The 21,908-nt window shown below is 38.5% G+C and overlaps 1 protein-coding gene across 1 annotated transcript; it reads right to left on the bottom strand.

The window, feature by feature from the left end:
* Positions 1 to 314: 314 nt before the first annotated feature.
* On the bottom strand, positions 315 to 20,642 carry casp9 (caspase 9, apoptosis-related cysteine peptidase). The gene is made up of 9 exons (XM_072244812.1): positions 20,462 to 20,642; positions 18,801 to 19,041; positions 17,669 to 17,730; positions 16,293 to 16,469; positions 15,304 to 15,393; positions 12,505 to 12,655; positions 6,386 to 6,562; positions 5,550 to 5,659; positions 315 to 1,652 (listed from the first exon to the last, which is right to left on the bottom strand). Exons 1-9 carry the CDS (start codon positions 20,591 to 20,593, stop codon positions 1,554 to 1,556), a joined length of 1,239 nt encoding a protein of 412 aa, XP_072100913.1. The 5' UTR covers positions 20,594 to 20,642; the 3' UTR covers positions 315 to 1,553.
* Positions 20,643 to 21,908: the final 1,266 nt, after the last annotated feature.

The following is a 21,908-nucleotide window of genomic DNA, read 5'->3' on the forward strand; positions in this document are numbered from 1 at the left end:
TCAATTTCTATTTGATAACTTCTCATGTAGATTCTTGGACTATTTTGTTCTGCTTGAAGTTGTTTTTTTTAATCGAGATCTTCCAGCCCTTTGAGCCTCGCTGCCCAGCAACCCCTGATTTAATCCTAGCCTAATCACAGGAAAATTTACAATGACCAACTAACCTACCAATTGATACATCTTTTTGGGCCATGGCAGGAAACCCATGCAGTCACAAGGGCTCGTTTACAGGTAGCGGCAGGAACCACATGCTGAAGCTTGAGGAGGCTATCAATTCAAAATGTGCTTTAATAATGAAATCCACCAGACTATAATTGAAATTCATAATAAAATTTATTTTACCACAATGTTTAGACAAGATATATTAATAACAAAATTTTAAAAAACCATTGCACAACAAACGTGAAACAAAAAAAAATAGTGGAATGAGCTCTTGACTATAGGGATATCTTTTGTGAGTCCTTTATGAAGTGAAGGAAGCATAGAAACTGCAAACTTTACCACAATTTGTTAGAGGGAATGTCACTACTGGTATAAATACATGCAATTTTCTTTTCACATGAAAATATTCTATTCCTAATAACTTTTGTACCTGCGTGGTGTGAAGTTATAGGTATCAGGTGGCTACTGCAAACTCCTCCTCCACGTTGTTTTTATTGAACCCTTTACCTCTTCCTTTAGAGACATTAATAGAAAGTGTTTCATTAGGTGGTAATTATGCCCTGCTCATTTTTAGTTTATTTATTTCATGCCTTACTATGACCATTGATGTACTGTTCAAATAATGGAATTATCACAGCTGGACTCAATCCCACCTTCGAAGATCTGGCAAGGTTTATGGACAGCATTCATAATCCATCACCCAGCTTTTATCTCCATATTTCAGGAGACTGAGACCATCATTACTACTACCCTAGTTAACACCAGCAACTCCCATTTCTCACATCTTGATTAGGGCGCAGAAATGCAAAGTATTACATAAAGTTTCAGTTCACAATTTGACGGAGCAGTACAGTGGGGTAATTTGTCCCTAATTGCTTATGAGTTTACTAATCCTCTGTGGTCCTTAATTGTTTGGAAAAAAACTATTTGATTCTGTTTTACTCTGTTCAACACTGCTCTTTCAGTACTATGTTATGAACTATTGCAAATAAATTTCAAGAATAGATCTGTGACCCCCTACCAACTTAACAGCTAAAATGCTTGAAAAGACAATTTAATTACTTGTCTTTGCTGAAAATGTAAGATTCTTTTGGCAGTATTTTAACACAAATGTAATGAAGATGGTGCATATAGAAATTATCAAAATAACTGTCATCTGCGTGTTAAAATATATTCCATAATTAATTTGCATCTAACATCCTCCATTTTCTTTTACAAAAAAAAATTTAACAAGTTTTTTGCTGCAATACAAATATACAATCAAGATAGCAGTTAATCAGAACTCAGAATCTTCCTTTAAAACCAAGGTCCTGAGATGGGTTTGAAATTTTTTACATCCGGACAACTTCGTGCACGTCGTCATAGTCCTAAAAAGTCACTGATTCTCCTTATTAAGAAAAGTAAAGATGTTTCCGAAGAAAGTTGAAAGAACCAGGAATCTGCTTAAACATGCCATTAGCTTCCTCATTTTCTGAAATACATCTTGTCACCTGGAAAACAGACACATGTTGAATGATACCTTTAAAACTCTCCAGCTGAAAACCAGGTGCAGGCTCTACTGCTTCTATTTTAAAATGCAGAAATGCACAGGAGTCCATACTGAGCCATTAAGATATCTCAGACTGAATTGCTGGATAGTGTTTGGTGACAGCTAAGGTAATGTAATTCAACCCATTTTATACCAAGTGGGGGTGCGGGGTTCAGGATCGCTAATTTTTTTCCTGACAAATGCCAGAGGTCTAATTTTAAGTATGTGAGAGGAGCATGGAATCAGGCTCAAATGTAAAGCATGAAATGATTCAACAACACTCAATCAATACAGCCCAATCCAGGGAGAATTATCACCTAGACAAGGTGCTTAGCAACTCTAAATCCTAGTCCAGAAAGAACAATATCTTCAGAAAAAGGACTAGAGAGAAAAGAAAGAGACCAATCAGGTTGCTGAACTTGTTCTATCAATATTCTATGTGAAATTTACATTTCAGCCATTTGGCCAAGAACACATAATAAGTATCAGAATCTGTCCAATTTCATAATATTTCCAATTCAGCTTTAATGTGAAAACATCTGACAGTACAAGTATGTGTTCACTTCCATAGATGGTGACTGACTTGCTGAGATCCTCCAGCATTTTGTGTGTTGATCTGCAGGACAATTATAGATTTGTCCTCATTAACTTGGCTGATAGCTAATATCTAATCAAAGCTGACTAACAGTGAAGCTGCTGATGAGTGCAGACCTATTTGTTGTGGTGGTAACAACGTGAGATTATTTTAAGAAAGTAAAGTATACTAAAACTACTGCTTCATTTACACTCAGTGACCTCTGCACCTGCTTGTTAATACAAATATCTAATCACCCAATCAAAATATGGCAGCAACTCAATGCATAAAAGCATGTCAGCTTTACAGAGAATGGTGTGAAAAACAAAAAAAAACATCCGGTGAGCAGCAGTTCTGTGGGCAAAAATGCCTTATTAATGAGGGAGGTCAGAGGAGAATGGCCACATGGGTTCAGGCTGACATGAAGCCAACAGTAATTCAAGTATTACAAATGGTGTGCAGAAGGGCATCTCTAAATGTACAACAGGTCAAACCTTGAAGTGGATGGGCTACAGCAACAGAAAAAGCATAAATATACACTTAGTGGCCTCACAATTAGATACAGGAGGTACCTGATAAAGTATATATACCAATAAACACTCTGGTTAGAATTCACTTTCTGATCAGTTGAAAAAGGGATATCCAAATTTGCATTATTCATAAATTCCAGACTTCTTAATTGTAGACATTTTACTTTTGTCTTCAAATTCTCTCAGCTTCAAAAGAAAAACCAGTTTAACAAGTTAATTCCAGTTAACAAATATTTGACACTGGACTGAGATGTTCATCATGACCAGAAGACATACGAGCAGAATTAGGCCACTTGGTCCATTGAGTCTGTTCTACCATTCTACCTTGGCTGATTTATTCGTCAACATCATTCTCCTGCCTACTTCCCATAACCTTTGATGTGCTGACTAATCAAGAACCTATCAACCTCTGATTTAAACATATATATACCCAATGACTTGGCCTCCACAGCCATCTGTAGTAATGAATTCTACAGATTCACTACCCTCAGGCTAAAGAAATTCCTCCTCATCTTTGTTCTAAATGAACCTTTCTCTTCTCCGAGGCTGTGTTTCCTTTGGAGCTTGTGGAGATTTGGCATGACATCTAAAATGTTGACAAACTTCTATAGATGTGTGGTAAAGAGTATATTGACTGGCTGCATCACAGCCTGGTATGGAAGCCCCAATGCCCTTGAACGAAAAATCCTATAAAAAGTAGTAGATACAGCCCACCCCACCATTGAGCACTTCACATGAAATGCTGTCGCAGGAGAGCAGCATCCATCATCAGGGACTCCCACCACTCAGGACCTGCTCTCTTCTCGCTGCTGCCATCAGGAAGAAGGTACAAGAGCCTCAGGAGTCACACCACCAGGTTCAGGAACAGTTACTACCTGTCAACCATCAGACTCTTGAACCAAAGGAGATAACTTCACTCAGCTTCACTTGCCCCATCATTAAGATGTTCCCACAATCAATGGACTCACTTTCAGGGACTCTCCGTCTAATGTTCTTGATATTTATTGCTTATTTATTTACTTCTTCATTTTTTATTTGCACAGTTGTTGTCTTCTGCACTTCGGTTGAACACCTAAGTTGGTGAGCTCTTTCACTGATTCTGTTATAACTATTATTCTATAGATATGTTGAGTATGCCCACAAGAAAATGAATCTCAGGGTTGTATATGGTGATTGATATTTATATATGTATGTATACATACACACACACACACACACACACACACACACACACACACGTGTGTGTGCGCACTTTTGAAAGTAATCTTCATTATCACTCTGCTCTCTGGTCCGAGACTCCCCCATGACAGGAAATATCCTCTGAACATCCACTCTATCTAGTCCTTTCAATATTCAGTAGGATTCAATGGGACTCCCCCCTGATTTTTACAGGCCCAGAGCCATTAATTGCTCCTCATATGCTAACCCTTTCATCCCTGGAGTCATTGTCATGAACCTCCTCTTGACCCTCTCCAATGCCAGTGCATCTTTTCTTAGATAAGGGGCCCAAAACTGCTCACAATTCTCTGAGTGTGGTCTGACCAATGCCTTAAATTCTAGTCCTCTTGCTAACATTGCATTTACCTTCCTTATCACTGACTCAACCTGCAAGTTAACCTTTAAGGAACCCTACACGAGGACTCCCAAGTTCAGTTACACCTCTAATTTTTCAATTTTTTTTACAATTTAGAAAATAGTCTATGTCTTTAATCTTTCTACCAAAGTGCATGACCATACACTTTATTCCACCTGCCATTTTTGTGCCATTCTCTCAATCTGTGTAAATCCTCCTGCAGACTCCTTGCCTCCTCAACACTACCTACTCCTCCACTGCCTGCAAACTTGGCCACAAAGCCACCAATTCCATTATCCAAATCATTGACATGTAACATGAAAAGAAGTGATTCCCAAAACCAATCCCTGTGAACACCAGTAGTCAATAGCAGCCAAACAAAACCGGTCCCCTTTTTACCCGCTCTTTGCCTCCTGCCAGTCATCCAGTCTTCTATTCATGCTAGTATTTTTCCTGTAATACCACGGGTTCTTATCTTGTTAAGCAGCCTCATGTACAGTACCTTGTCAAAGGCCTTCTGAAAATCCAAGTAAACAACAAACACTGATTTTCCTTTGTCTATCCTACCTGTTATTTTCTCAAAGAATTCCAACAATTTTGTCAGGTAAGATTCTCTCTTAAGGAAACCATATTGACTCTGGCCTATTTTATCATGTGCCTCCAAGTACCGTAGCCAGCTGGTGGCATAGTGGCATCAGCGACGGACTTCGGAGCGAAGGCTCCCGAGTTCAAATCCAGCAGGCTCCCTTGCACGCTTTCCATCCGTGCTGGGTTGAGCGTCAAGCTAGCAACTCGGCCTTGTAAAAACAATAAAGCCTGCCAAAAAAAAACGCCGTCATGATGGCATCCTGATGACTCCACTCAGAGTTAAGGGCTTTCTTCTTCTTCTTCTTTCCAAGTACCATAAAACCTCATCCTTAAGAATGGATTCTAATATGCTCCAAACCACTGAAGTCAGGCTAACTGGCCTATAATTTCTCTTCTTGTGCCCCCCTCCCTTCTTGAAGAGTGGTGTGACATTTGGGATTTTCCATTCCTCCGGAACCATTCTAAAGGCAAATAAATATGAGTTTAGAAATAACTGGCTCATCAGAGTCTGTGTGAACAACAATTTTAGACCTTGCCACATTATGTCTAACCTCAACCATATTAATGGGCTCAAAGTAAAATAAAACAACTCACCCTCGTTAGTAATGTCTGTAGATCTTCCAAGTGAGCATATTCATTGAAAACACGCACTAATGTTTTAATGTACCAAGATCCCTCTCTTTTATCTCGCCAGGACACATAGCCTAAAGAAAAATAATTAAACACATATGGAAAAAGTATAGTGCTACATCAAACTAAAGGAGAAATTTTAATTATAGGAAGATGAACTCCCAATCACGGCGTGACAAGTGCTACACCTCTGGCCTCACCACCACTCAAGGCCTGAAACAGCCTTTCCATGTGAGGTGACACTTCACCTGTGAGTCCGTCAGGATCATCTATTCCATCCAGTGCTCCCAATAAGGTCTCCTCTACATTGGTGGGTCATGATGTAGATTAGGGAACCACTTTGTCAAACACCTTGCTCTGTTTGCTGCAAAATGCAGGATCTTCTGGTGGCTACTTATTTCAATTCAACTTTCCATTCCTATTCTGACATGTCTGTCCATGGTCTCCTTATTTATAAATAAGTATTATTTATTTAAAAATATTAGCTTTAAATATAATTTATGAAAATGTACTTTTTATTCCCCATGATACAATTGCCACTAGCAAGATTTTTCAGTACTTATGCTCAAAAAACCACAAAGTTGTCTAATAAGACAAATGGAAAATATCAGCAATCAAGAGCTTGAAATGGAAAATGTTATATTTTTCAGCATTAATATTCATTTTTGCAATATTCGCAAAAATCCCATAAAATATGTTATTGTTCTAGGCCAAAATGTGGATGTGTTGACATATACTTGGACCTATATTTAAAGATGAGCATATTATTCCAAAGTTATTAACTAGTTAAGTGAAAGTACCTGGGAATGTAGAGTATGAAACTAAAATATCACTGGGAGTTGGTAAGCTTGATACTGCATCGGGCTCATCCCCTCCTTGAAAAGGGGTAGCATCAGTCTGTAAACTGGTAGTTTCAGAGAATTTACCAGGAGCACTATCGACTTCCTCCATTGTGTGGAATCCTTTGTCTTTCTGATCTGCAAAAATGTAAAAGTTTAACACTTAATAAATTATTGACTGATATTTCAGCGAAGTTGCATACCCAAATATGATGCAAAAGAAATCTCTTTATTATAGCATTGCTCTCCCTTTCTGCAATACTGATCTGGATTCTTAACTTCCTCATCAGAAGACCTCAATCAGTGAGGATTGGTTGTGGTAACAACACCTTCTCCTCAATGAGGACTTCAAGGCTGTGTGCTTAGCTCCCTGCTCTACTCTCTATACACTGTGTGGCTAAGCTCAATTCCAACCCCATCTTCGAACTCGCTGACGACACTACTGCTGTAGGATAAATCACAGGTCGTAGTGACTCAGCATACTGGAATAACATAGGACACTCAGTTGAGTGGTGCACAACAATAATCTCATTCAACACCAGCACATCTAAAGAGCTGATTGTTGCCTTCAGGAAGGGGAAGGAGATTGAACACGCACCAATTTACATTGGGGATTGGTGGTGGAAAGAGCAGTGTTAAATTCCTGGGCATTAACAAATCAGATAAGCGGTCCTGGGCACAACAGATAAATGCAATAAATAAGAAAAGCACAACAGTGTCTTTATTTCCTAAGAGAAGGTTCAGTTTGTTACTGAACATTTAATAAATTTCTATAGGTAGAACGTTGAAAGTACCCTAACAGCAATATGAATGCACAGGAAAGAAAGAAGGTGCAGAGAGTCATGGGCTCTGAGCAGTACATCACACCCTATCCCCTCAAGAAGGCAACATTTATCAACAGATATCATTATCCAGGTCAAGACATCTGTACCTCCACTGGCCAGGAGGTACAGAAGCTCCACATCTCCAGGTTCAAGAACAGCTACTTTCCTTCAGCCGTAGCTTATGAACAAACTGGCAAACCCAAATCATTACAGCCTAGCAACACGGTGACCACTTAGATCACTTGCACTAAAAGAGGTTTTTTTTTACTGTACTTCTAATTGTGTTTTTTGTAAAAATTGTATATAATTTGTGTTTAATATGTTTTTCTTGTGAATGCTCCATAAGTGATGCTGCTACATGCAAGTTTTTCATTTAACTTGTGCGCGCGCATGCACACTCACACACCCTCACACTTGTGCATATGGCAATAAACTTGACTTTGACTTTTAATACTCTCCATCTACCGCTGCTCTTTCACCTCTGATTCCCAAGTTGTGAGAAGGACAGTCTCATGGAGAGATACAAGTGAAACTCAAATGGATACAAGACAAATGGACACAATGAAGCAGTAGGTAAAGAAGTCAAGAATAATAATAAACAGCAAAAGGAATTTTGTGAAGAACATGAGAGTGATCCAGCAAGAACTATACAACAGGCAGTAAAAGCTTCCATGGATATTAACAAAAATGTTAAATTTGAATCCCTTTCGTAGACTGAGTAAGGAAAAATTATCCTAGAGAAGCAAAGTGGCAGGGAAGTTAAAAAAAAATTTTATGCATGTCTTCATTAAAGATAGAAAAATCTCCTGGAAATAATGAGAATAACAGGTCTGCTATGAATTAGAACTGACAGAACATTAGTACAGATTGAACACACTTTGTCCAAAGTGCTTGAAACTGGAAATGTTTCAGATTTCAATTCTGCAATATTTGCATCTATATAATGCAATAACTTGGGGATGGAACCCAAGTCTAAACACGAAATCCATTTACATTAGATATACAGCTCATCTACAGCTGGTGTGAACCTCACAGAGTAAACAGACGGCAATTGAAGCAGTCTGACTCGATGGAGCTGGGTCAGAGTTGAATGACTGCCCTCAACGCTATTATTGGATTCATATCTGCCATCGATTTCAAACAGCCACCCATTCCACAGCAAGAAAGGAGGGGGTAGTTTATAAAATATTTTTAATAATTCTGTGCGTGAAACAATAACGTGTACATTGAATCATCAGAAAGGTAAGCTATCACTACCTCAGCCACCAGGTGGACAGTCAGTGGCTGCTTGGCATCACTATCATTCCCGACTCTGAATTTATGTGTTACCAGTACGCAGACTTTGTCTTATACTTGTTCATCACACATTTTTTGCTGATACAACCGATCAGCGTGTAGATTTTCATCAGTGACGATCTTGGAAAACTCATCAGTGAATTTCTCTGCTGCTTTGTCATCTTTAAAATCTTTAAAAAGTTAACACAGTGCTCTGAAAAAATCCCCCTTTCATGATCGAGATCTTCATTTTTCACTTTATGCAGTGTTTTTTTCATTAACTTCTGTCATTTCATAGGTGAGGTCAGAACTGTCGAACACCTCAGAACTATCTGTGGTATACAGAAATCTGTGCATCGTCTAGAATCTTCCCAGCACCTTGTGGAATTTTCCATTTGTGACGTCATGTTCAGCATTCAAAAAATTCAGTTTTTGGAGGTTTTCAGATTTTGTAATATTGGAAAAGGGGTGTTCAACCTTGTAAGTAAAAATACAATGGTACTGAACGCCAGTGGATCTCCAGACTGTACCTTGAGCCTTGGAAGAGGTGGTGACTGAGATTATGTATGCATTGATTGTCTTCTTCCAAAATTCCAGAAGTAATAGAGTAGTTTCCATCAACTTCTACTGTTTATTAAAGAAGGGAGGGAGGGAGGAAGTGGGAACCATAGACATGTTTGTCTGACATCAATATTAGATAAAATTCTAGAATCTATGACTAAAGGCATTTAGACGATAATGCCACGCATGGACTGAGTTGACGCAGAATAATGAAAGGAAAATATATTTGATAAATGTATTAAAGTTTTGAGAGGCTACAACCACCAAATTAGTTAAGGAGGAAACCAGCAGATGTGACGTTTATCAATATATATTGCCACACATAAAGTTAGACTCTAGAGTTGCAAGGGGATAGGAAACGGAGTGACAGAATGCCAGAACAGATAGTGGAGTGGTTGTGAACAAAGATGCTGTTAACCCTACATACAAAGTCAGGAATCAAAAGGTCATGCATGATGGGACTAATGCTCTGAGCTATGCATATTTCAATATAAGGAGTACAGTAGGAAAGGTGGATAAGCTTAGGGCATGGATCAGCATGTGGAATTATGACACTGTAGCCATAAGTGAGACCTGGTAGCAGGAGGGGCAGGACTGGCAGCTCAATGTTTCATGCTTACATTGTTTTGGACATTATAGAGCAGGAGGGATTAAAGGGAGAGGGGTGGCATTACTAGACGCAGCAGTGCTCAGTCCTGTTCCTGCATTACTTTCATGATACAGGTGTCCCCCGCTTTTCGAACGTTTGCTTTACGAAACCTCGCTGTTACGAAAGACCTACATTAGTTACCTGGTTTTGCTAACAGAAGGTGTTTTCACTGTTACAAAAAAAGGCAGCGCGTGCCCCAAGCAGTCAAGCTCCTCCCCCGGAACTGCATTCTAGTTGGCATTGCCTAAACACGTGCCTGTGAGCATCTGTGCTTTATCTCAATTTATTTTGAGCATCCATTAGCAAGGTGAGTTCTAAAGTATTGGAAAAGCCTAAAAGAGCTCGTAAAGGTGTTACACTTAGCGTAAAACTAGACATAATTAAGCATTTCCAGCGTGGTGAATAAAGTAAGGACAAAGTGAGTTTGGCTTGTGGAAGTTGATGAAGATGATGTTGAAGAGGTTTTGGCATCCCATGACCAAGAACTGATAGATGAAAAGCTGATGCAATTGGAAGAGGAAACCAAATGCAGTAGTGAACAGACCGAAAGTGAAGTCGTCCAGGAACTGAACATGAAGCAACTGCGTGAGGTTTTCACTGCAATGATTGCAGAAAAGTACGATTTTAATTTTGAAAGGGTACTTCGGTTTAGGGCATATTTGCAGGATGGTTTGAGTGCTTACAAAGAACTGTATGATAGAAAAATGCGCGAGACTAAGCAATCAAGCATACTGTCATTTTTCAAGCCTTCCACCTCAGCCACAGCAGACGATGAACCTCGACCTTCGACATCGAGGCAGGCAGACATAGAAGAAGAAGACCTGCCTGCCCTGATGGAAACAGACGACGATGAGATGACACCCCAGTGTCCCACCACCCCAAACTCCGGGCCGCGGACTGATACCGATTCACGAAGTGTGCAACGGTAGCCAGGACACACCCAGCACATCTTTAAGAAAAAAGCCAAAATAAACAAGCTAATTAATTAGGTGCCGCCTGGCACCTAAATGTTGGCCCAGATCAGAGGTGACCACTTATTAATTAGCTTGTTTATTTCGGCTTTTTTCTTAAAGATGTGCTGGGTGCGTCCCGGCTACCGCTGCATGCTTCGTGGATCGGTATCAGTCCGCAGCCTGGAGGTTGGGGACCACTGCACCACCCCAACCTCCGACAACTCAGCCTAACACACCATCATCAGTGTGCTCGGCGCTGTCTTCCCGACTCCGGTAAGTAATACTACACTGTACATACATTATTTCTACGTTATATAGACTGTGTATTTTTATGTGTTATTTGGTATGATTTGGCAGCTTCATAGCTTAAAGGTTACTGGAGAGAGTGTTACTGCCGACAGCACTTGCGTGAGATTTTCGCTACGGTGGACAGCGCGGCAATGATTGTAGAAAAGTATTTCTACTTTATATAGGCTGTGTATTTATCATACCATTCCTGCTTTTACTACATGTTACTGTTATTTTAGGTTTTGTGTGTTATTTGGCATGATTTGGTAGGTTATTTTTTGGATCTGTGAACGCTCACAAACTTTTCCCATATAAATAAATGGTAATTGTTTCTTCACTTTACGACATTCCGGCTTACGAACCATTTCATAGGAACGCTCTACCTTCGGATGGCAGGGGAAGCCTGTATCAGCAAAGCTAATTTCTGCTGGTTTGGTTGAAGCAGTCAAACTCCTAAGCAAACTCTATGCCTTTAAATACAATGCACTCATCAAAACTGGTACTTGTTTCTCATTGGCTATTCCATTTGATTTAAAATACTGCTCAATCCATTAAGTATACAAAATCCAGTTACCTGTTGTGTAATTAAACGTGCCAATCTTTCCGATGTAGGCAGGCATTTCTGCAGTTTATTTTAAATGATTATTGTCACCTAGCACTCACTGTTTATGAACCCATGAATTCTTCTGTTTTTCTAACTTTTTATTAACTTGATCGCGTCTTCCCTTCCGAAAACACCTACTGCACTGCTTTTTTTTGAAACTCAACTATTTTGCTGTGCTCTTTTAAAACTCAAACATCGGTTCATTTTGAAAATTCCTTGACACCACTGTTATATTTTGTAACTCCACAACATTAAACTAATTTGAAAGGAAAGGAGAGGAACCCAAGAGATGCAAGTCTTAGTTTGTGTTTACTTTAAGCGAAGTGCAAACATGGTAACATCATGACGTACGCAATTCACATATTTTTATATATAACTATAATGAATTCTATAAACAACAAAGAATGCTTAATCAAACAATATATTTACAAGATTACTCAAATATTAAATACACAATATATTTTCAAATGGAGTTGAATAAGCTTATTGAGTCCCTTCTCAGACCTTTCTGTTGTTCCACTGCAAGTGTTGTTCCACCTTTGTAATTCTTTGTACCCATTGACTAGGTTATTTAATTGTGAACCCATCTTTTGGTTCAGGAATAACAAATGGTGTTGTATAAGGAAAGGCAGTATGTTTGTTCACTTGAAAGTTTATTTTGGTTTTACAACAAGTAATAGCTAAACTGCTATTCCTGTAAAATTTGAATTCATTTTTTCTTGATTGTTAACCTGGGACACTGAGTTATTATGCCTCTACAGTTCTTGATTGCAAATATTTTGATACTGATATTACAGTTTAAGGCTATAGACAGATGGGGATTTGAACTAAAATTGAGAACAGAGCTTGACTGGATTAATTCTCAGATAAGGTCACCATCCCTTCAATAGTAACTTAGACTAATTTTTTTCCAACTGTTAACCTACCTCCACCACAAGCTTGAAGGAAGAATATTTTGGGCTTTTCACGCAATGTTAGACTGTGCGAGCCATCAAAGAAGCTGACGATGTGTTGCACTGCCACGGGGACTCTTCCATCCACTCCATATATTGCACCTGGAAATTGTCTATGTTGAGCCTGAGTATAGAAACACATGTATAACTTTAATCATTATACAAGGCCAACAATGACCTAAATCCAAGAAAAGTGGCTAATTTAATTTCTAACAAATTATTAACTCATCCTTTGCTAATATTATTGCAAATAAATTACTTATAAACAGTAGTTTATAAGTAAGCATGTCAAAGGGCAAAGTTGGGTTTTACGGGAAATGCAGAATAACAGAACGTTGCAATGGGGAAGCCTTTTGAGGATGAGCTAAGTTACACTGATGGAGTGATATGGAAGAAAACAGAGATTTACTCTGTATTTTCCTCACATTGGACCTGACATAGCTGTGCTTCATAAGAACCAAAAATTATAAAGCTTCTTGATCCCAATGCAAATATTCACCTGTCCAATGAGGACAAGTGTAAAGAAGATTCTATATGTAGATTGACAGTTATAAATATCAGTCAAATAAAGGCATATTCTATACACTACTGGTACTTTCCCCCTTTTTTCCCCCGAGATGGTCCATCCAGATTATCCATCATTTAACAATTGAAGTGATAATGCAGCTGAACTAAACTCTTTAACAAATATACCAGGGAATATACCATGAAGAATTGAGCTCTACTTTTTTTGTGCTGGTTTGTTGAATTTTTAACATAGACATAGCTCCCCTTATTTTTCGACTCAGTTAAAGAAAAATTTTCATTCAAGTAGGCAAAAAGCACAATGTTGTTCTGAAATAGTAACATTAGATAAGTAAATGTTTAGGATGCAAAATTTTGATTGAAATATAATGAAGTAAGAAATCTAATCGGTATCAAAAAGATTATCCAAATCTTAATCTAGTCTCTGACAGACATTGACAATCCTGCAATCCATTTCCAGTATTCTGTTTTCACTTCACTTCCTTTAAAATGCTTTATGTAAGAATTTAATGTTTCTTACCTTGCTGGTGACAGTGTCCTTTGCAGCAATTAAAAAAAAGGCATCTTCAGATATTTGGGAACCATATAATTATAGTGGATTTTGTAATTACGTTGGTGCATAAAGGTTAAGATATCTTAGGTACTGGTGACAATACCATATTGCACACAATAATAGTTATTTTGAATAGTTATTTGTTGGAGAAGATCCCGAGAGGTAGGATCTATGAGCATTGAAGAGACATAATCTGATTAGGGATTGTCAGCAGGGCTTTGTCAAGGGGAGGTTGTGCCCAGCAAGCCTGATTGAATTCTTTGAGGATGTAACAAAATACATTGATGAAGGTAGAGCAATAGATGTAGTGTATATGGTTTTCAGTAAGGCATTTGATAAGGTTCCCCATGCAAATCTCATTCAGAAAGTAAGGAGGCATGGGATCCAAGGAGACCTTGCTTTGTGGATCCACAATTGGCTTGCCCACAGAAGGCAAAGGGTGGTTGTAGATGGTTCATATTCTGCATGGAGGACAATGACCAGTGGTGTTCCACAAGGATCTGTTCTGGGACCCCTTCTCTTTGTGATTTTTATAAATGACCTGGATGTGGAAGTAGAAGGGTAGGTTAGTAAGTTTGCTGATGACACAAATGTTGGGGGTGTTATAGACAGTCTGGAGGGTTCTCAGAGGTTACACCAGGACATCAATATGATGCAAAACTGGGCTGAGAAGTGGCAGATGGAGTTCAACCCACATAAGTGTGAAGTAGTTTATTTCCGTAGGTCAAATTTAAAGGCGGAATATAATATTAATGGTAAGATTCTTGGTAGTGTGGAGGATCAGAGAGATCTTGGAGTCCGTGTCCATAGGACACTCAAAGCTGCTGCGCAGGTTGACAGTGTTATTGAGAAGGCGTATGGTGTGGTAGTCTTCATCAACTGTGGGATTGAGTTCAAGAGCCATGAGGTAATGTTACAACTATATAAGACCTTAGTTAGACCCCACTTGGAGTACTGTATTCAGTTCTGGTCACTTCACTACAGGAAGGATGTGGATACTATAGAGAGTGCAGAGGAGATTTACAAGGATGTTGACTGTATTGGAGAGCAGGCCTTATGAGAATTGGTTGAGTGAACTTGGTCTTTTCTTCTCGGAGTGACGGAGGATGAGAGGTGACCTGATAGAAGTGTATAAGATGATGAGAGGATAGCCAGAGGCTCTTTCCCCAGGGCTGAAATGGCTAACATGAGGGAGCATAGTTTTAAGGTGCTTGGAAGTAGGTACAAGGGGGCTGTCAGAGTTAAGTTTTTCACAGAGTGGTGGGTGCCTGGAATGCACTGCCAGCGACAGTGGTAGAGACGGATAAAATAGGGTCTTTTAAGAGACTCTTAGATAGGTACATGAAGCTTAGAAAAATAAATTTTCCTATGCAGTAGGAAAATTCTAGGCAGCCTCTAGAGTAAGTTACATGGTCGGCACAACATTGTGAGCCGAAGGGACTGTAATGTGCTGTAGATTTCTATGTTCTATTATGAGTCAGATTCAGCAGGAATGGAACAAAATAAGGGATCCAAAACATAGAAGGTAAATAACTCAATTTGTAGTATAACTTAAAGTCAAAGAAAAAACAGCTAAACACTTGAACACAGATGAAACAAAAACAGAAACGCATCCTTAATAATTCACATAATAGTGGCCCACAGAAATTCATGCAGCAACACCACCTATTACTGAGGTCAAGATCATAACTAACCTGATTGCCATGCGAAAGAATAACTACAACACAACAATCAAAATGTGTATGGTCCTTACTCGCCAGGCTTTTCAGTTCGTTCAACATACACTGTCCGAAAAGAAAAACAGAGAAAAAATAAGGATTAAGCAACAAATTATGGAATGATAATGAAAAGTGACCATCTAACAGGAGTAAAAAATCTATAATGCTACAGGACTCTCTTAGAACTTGTCTTTCATCAAATATCTGAAAGAATAAATTCATTATGGGAATGCTCGTATTTGGTTCTGTTAAACCGTACACTACCAAGCAGAAGCCTGTGTAAATAATGTCTACTTTTCCCAAATCCTTGCTAATTTTTAGAAATTAAAAGTGAGATTCCAAGAAGGAAGTATTTTACAATAGTTTTTTGTATTTGTACATCAGCTTCCTATGTTTTAATTATTTTGTTTAAGACTATAAGTGCTTCAGGACAGAATTTGAATGGCTAAACATGTAGTCCCGGGTTACAAATGAGTTCTGATTTTTCAGATCTCCGCAAGTTGATTCTGTTTACCAGTAAGAAAGTATACAAAATGTCTTGATACGATAATCCACAGTATTGTAATGAATACCTTTGAGGGCCAATTAATGTGAGCATTTATTTATCATCTTCCCCTGCCTGGTTATAATGGTACATAATCAGGATGTCCCATGCTCTATAGGTTTGACGTATTCATAGCTTTTGAACGCATCAAAGTGAAAAGGCACTTTTCACTTGAGGCCGAGTATTTGTAACCCATGAGGACCTGTATTTTATACACAAAAGGCATGCATACAGAAGAGAAAATCAGTCTCTTCATGTTAAAACTTTCCTTTCTGGCCCTTTGGAAGACCTTAGTATTGAAGCTGTGGGCTCCACTTAGTTGACTAAGAACTCATTGGATGGAGGCTAATGCAAGGCAGCACTGCAATAAAGTGTGAGCTCCATGACCCCATAATTAGTGCTTAATTGTGAAAGTACTCACTTCTTTGGTCAAATTTTTTTTAACAATAACCTTAAAGGACAATTTCTCAAAGAGATTTTCAACACTTTTACAATCAACATCAGAGCCCAGGCGACTTTTCAAATTGCTGTCTGGATGGAAGTCCACATTGTTGATGATCAAACAATACCCTCGAGGATTGGCATCCATTTTGTAAGCCTAGAAGTAAGCAAAGGGGTCAGTAAGAACCAAAGAAAGTAATCGTGGTTCCATGCTGCTTCTCTCTATGACTCATACTGAAAATGCAAATGTAATTTTCGCCCATTACAGTCTCCTCTCGATAATTCAATGTGTTTTTCTTTCACTGAAATATTAAATAATCTAATAATTTACATTAAATCCTGTAAATGTGGATAAGATAAATTTAAAGGTAATTTGACATTTTTTTAAAGGATTCAGTGATTTGGAAGATGGATAAAGAAATCATGTTTCTGACTGTGGTGTCCAAAAGGAGACCACAAATGAAAGAGTTAATAATAAATCCATGAATTAATTCAGGAAAAATATTTAGTCAAAAAGTTCTAAGAATAAAGAATGTGGGGATGGTTGAAGAAAATACCTTTTTGGAGTTAATAGGTGAAAGAGAAAGAAAGATATGTTGATATGAAGTGAGACTGGAGATTTTCCAGAGCATATATACCAAATGGTTTGGTTTAGTAATGCAAGTTCATGGTAAATTATGCTACAAAATGGAAATGTGATAAAAAATAAAATATTCATTTTAAAGAGAATAAAGTTGTGAAATAAGAATAAATATAATACACTACACCTGCACAAAAATAAAGGTAATAATATTGGCTTAATTTTTTTCAGGAGTGGGAAACCAAAGATATGGATGTCACCAATGGGAAACTGTCACTATCAGCATCTCATCTTAGTATAATAGAGATATTAATCTAGTTCCCGGTTTCAACAAATGTACTTATAGCAGCAGATAATAGTATTAGTAGGAATTACTCCAATCATATTGGTGGGAATACTTATAACCAATCAAGCACTATACTGCAAAAACCTGTATAACAAACCAATGTATACCAATAACTAAATTGAGAGACACTTTGCACAAGAGCCTTACAGCCAACTGGAACACTGGTTCATAAATAAATTTAAAATTGATAACATCTCTAGTCCCAAAGGAAAGACTCAGTATGTTCATCATCTGTCAGATCACCTATTGAATTCCTCATTTTATATCTTAATAAAGTATAAATTTCATCTGCGTAGTATCATATTGGTTTAGATTTGGGCACAAGTTATTTCTACAAAAAACTCCATCATTAGAACAATTATCTTCTGTATCAATAAAGATCTTTCATAAATTTAAAAAATCTTCATTTGACACTGATGTAAATGCTCACCGTGTCATACTTTTGTCCTTTGTTGGCTGGTTTTCCTGGAACCAGGAAATCAATATCTGAACCTGAAACATGAGGACAGTTATCATTATACTGTCTCCTCTACATAAAAAATCTTTGCTAAGTAATTGTAATTTCAAACTCCTGCCGATTTAACGTCTGACTCTGTTAGTCACTATTCATCTGCACTATGCTCCTTCGACACATTGACATTGCTATCAGCAGAAAACCCTCATTTTCTCTTAAATTGACTCTATATTCATGTCAGCATGAATAAATTTAATGCATGTGTTATTTAAATGTTCCCACTGTTTACTTGATATATCCAAATTTCATAGCCCATGTCAGGTGTGGAAATGTATTTGAAACTTTGAGGTTTTATGTATTTCATCTTGTAATGTAACAAAATGGAACCTGTAAAATCCCATAATGCTTTGCTATATCATAGTCATAGTCATAGACATACTTTATTGATCCCAAGGGAAATAGATTTCCCAATTTTTCTGGGAATATATGCTGAGTATGTATGTGACAGGAGCCATGTAATGTCTTTGATCATTGTTCATTGCTCTGCAACTAAGGGGAGGTTGATGCTGGCCTTGAAGTGTAGCTGTACTAGAGGAGCTGACCTTGCAGAACAGATAAAAGATAACAGCCAAAGCATAACCTGAAAACTTGTATAAAAAGGAACTTCATAAGCCGTAAATCAGGAGCAGCCTCCAGCCATTGAGGAGTGGAAATGTTTCATGTTATTGCTAGCAATAAATATGTCACTGAACAGAAACACACTTATTTTTGGTTCCTTGTATAAAAACATAGTAAAAGGTACACAACACAGTCTTCGTAAATATCTGAAACACTTGATGATTCAGATCCATTTTCGATTTTGCTATGCTATGTTGCACACCATTCAAACCTCTTGTCTATTAGTCATCTTTTTAATACTTTCTACATTCTTCTCAGTGGGGGGAGAGAAGGAGGACCTTCTGCTACAACTGATGGCTGGGACACATAGTTACAAACTCAGAAGCTGCAACTAGGCCTGAATTAGTATAGAAAACAAATTAAAACAATTCCATTACCAAGTAATTAGTTCTTAAAATGCACAACCAATTCTTTAAGATTTTTTACATACATTGGACTGGGAGAGGAGTCTGGGTCACTTGCGGTGCTGGTTTATGTCGTTCGCCTATTTTGATTGGTTTAACTGAGATGGAAGTGCTAGGCTGCATCAGAAGCCCCTCTTTCAGTAAATCAGCAAGATTATGTTGTTTGGTTTCTTCTAGACTCTCCAAAAAAGCTGGAAATGCTCTTGTCCCACGACTCTGCAGATCAATTATCAACTGACGGGCTTGGTCTCTGCGTGTCCCCGAGTTCTACAGTACAAGAAGTACTCTATGAGTCAAATTTTGATCAATTATAAAATGTAATCTCAAACTAACTAACATTACAACATTAACAAAATGCTGCCCGGCCTGCTGAGTTCCTCCAGCATTTTGTGTGTGTTACTCAGATTTCTAGCATCTGCAGATTTTATCTTGTTTGTCGATTTTACAACATTTGCTGGCATTCAATTTATTGAAATGGTTGATCTTCCAGAGTTTCATCATGACAAGCAGAAATCAAAACAAATTTCAGCAAATAGCCATAACATCTCTTATACACCTCCAATTCAAACACTCTCCAAATGTCTGGACTATACATGTAAATATAAACACGGTGATGGGCAATGTGTTAAACATAATGTTTTCAAGCTCCCACACTCCCAGTTATTTTATCTTCCTAGACTTGTGTTAATGTCCTCATCTAAATAATATGCAAGGTTTTGATTGAGGAAAGATGACAATTGTGTATCTTATTCCTTCCACTTGAGATCAGGGCAAAAATTAAAAATGGGACCTGTGGATTTTTTTTCCCAGGATTCCAGCATTAGCAATTTCACAATTGAAACACCACAATAATGACTCAAAACTTACTTTAAGATTCAGAATGAAGTTTCATTTTCATCTCTTGATTTCATTGCAAACCTGCCATAGATTACAAGTTTTTTTAAACACCATTGGCTTGTCATCTTATTAAATAGTCTACCTCCTCATTGGGAGTCAATTTTGAAATGAAAGTAGATTACATCAGGACTGACTTGCACAATTACAACGATTTGTTTGGGTTGGGTATTTTTCAAGACGATAGATAAGATAAAGGGAAAGAAATGTGCCAGACAGGAATAGTTCAAGCACATCAAACTGACCGGATTTTCTTCAAGCAAGTGGACTTTCTATGTATTACATTCCTGACACAACCTCAGTTGTGGAAGCAATTAAATGAACATTTAAAACATTAAAAGATCCAAACAGGAATGTTTTCCAAACCATCTTAAGTGCATATCAAAACAAGTAGATCTTAACGAATAATGCAGAAAATGACGGAAACAATACAATGTTGTCATCTCTCCACTGAAGCTGCCTGATGATTTACTATTTTCAACCTATTGTTGTTATTTCATATTCCAGCATCTGCACGATTTCAGGAAAATAATGTATTACCGCTCCTTTAAAATCCCACCTAGCCAAGGACTTTGACCTGAAATGTTATTTCGACAAATGCTGCTTAACCTGCTTGGCCTTTCGTCTCTTGCACTTTCTCTATTTATTTCAGAACGCCAGTATCGCCGCGCTTTATTTATTTTCCTGGAATCTCGGTTAGGAACGACCGGACTCCCTACATCTCTCCGACGATGGAGCGGAGAGTGTCACTAACATCCCAATCACTCCCGGGAGTCCCATCTCCCTCTCACACCTTGACTTCCTCGATCATGTCCTCAGTGAAAATATTTTTCGCCACCAGCCGGCTATAAAGGTGTTCAGGTTGCAGGTTGTTCACCAACGTTACTCGGTGCTTTTGCAGCAGCCTTCGTTGACTCTCTTCCATCTTGGCGGAGCCCTCGACCGCTGAGCTACCCGGGGTTTCGACCCACCCAAGATGGCTGCGCGGCGTTGACCGACTCAAGATGGCGCCGTTGACGCGCTCAAAATGCCTGCGCGAGGTTGACCCACTCAAGATGACTACGCTGACGTACTCAACCTGGTGGCGGCCCCTGTACTCAGAGCAACGATCCTTGTGGGAGTTTTAAAAGCTTGCAGATGCTGGAATCGGGTGGAAAAATAAATACACTGCTGGCCGCTGAGTTCCTCCAGTAGCCTGTTTTTTAAACACCCATGGGAGTCTGGCTCAGAAGCCAGAACAGGTCAAATCTAATATAAACGCTGTTTCAAAAATTCTCTAAACACTTGCCAGGGTCAGACAGCATCTGAGGATTCAAGGAGGAACGTTTCCAAACCATCTGAAAAGTGTATATCAAAACGAGTAGATCTTAAAGAACAAGTAATTCAGGAAATGCTGAAGCTGTCTGACCTACTGAGCATCTCCAGGGTATTCTGTTTTACTTCCAACATCTGGAGGGTTATTTTTGTTTGTTACTTTGTTATTTTAAAACTTACACATCTAACTACCATTTGCTGCACCTGCTGATTTAAAGGAAAATTTCAAAGGATTTAAAATCAAAAACGACTCAGGATGTAGGCATAGAACTAAAATTATTGTTTATAGAACAACTTCTGTCAAGGTTGCTAAGGGAGCAACCCTCTATTCTCTCAAGTTCAGGTTCATTGTCATTCAGACATACAAGTGTGTACTGTCAAATGAAACAACGTTCCTCTGAAGCAAGGTGCACAACACCGTACATATAACTCACAGACAACACATCCTTTAATAATCCCAAACACGAGAAAATCTGCAGATGCTGGAAATTCAAGCAACACATTCAAAATGCTGGTGGAACGCAGCAGGCCAGGCAGCATCTCTAGGAAGAGGTACAGTCGACGTTTTGGGCTGAGACCCTTCGTCGGGACTAACTGAAAGAAGAGATAGTAAGAGATTTGAAAGTGGGAGGGGGAGGGGGAGATCCAAAATGATAGAAGAAGACAGGAGGGGGAGGGAAGAAGCTAAGAATTGGACACGCCAACTGAACTTCTTCTTATAGATGCAGCCTGGCCTGCTGCGTTCCACCAGCATTTTGTGTGTGTGCTTGAATTTCCAGCATCTGCAGATTTTCTCATTTTTGTGTTTTTAAATTCACTACTGTGAAGCTTCTTACAGTGATGCCTACACTGAAGAAGTTTAAATCTTCTCTTCGACAGGAGTTTAGTGAAACCCTCTCTCACTGTTCCCCATCTGCAATTTCTTC

The sequence above is a fragment of the Mobula birostris genome, chromosome 27, assembly GCF_030028105.1.
Source record: "Mobula birostris isolate sMobBir1 chromosome 27, sMobBir1.hap1, whole genome shotgun sequence".
NCBI classification, from domain to species: Eukaryota; Metazoa; Chordata; class Chondrichthyes; order Myliobatiformes; family Myliobatidae; genus Mobula; species Mobula birostris.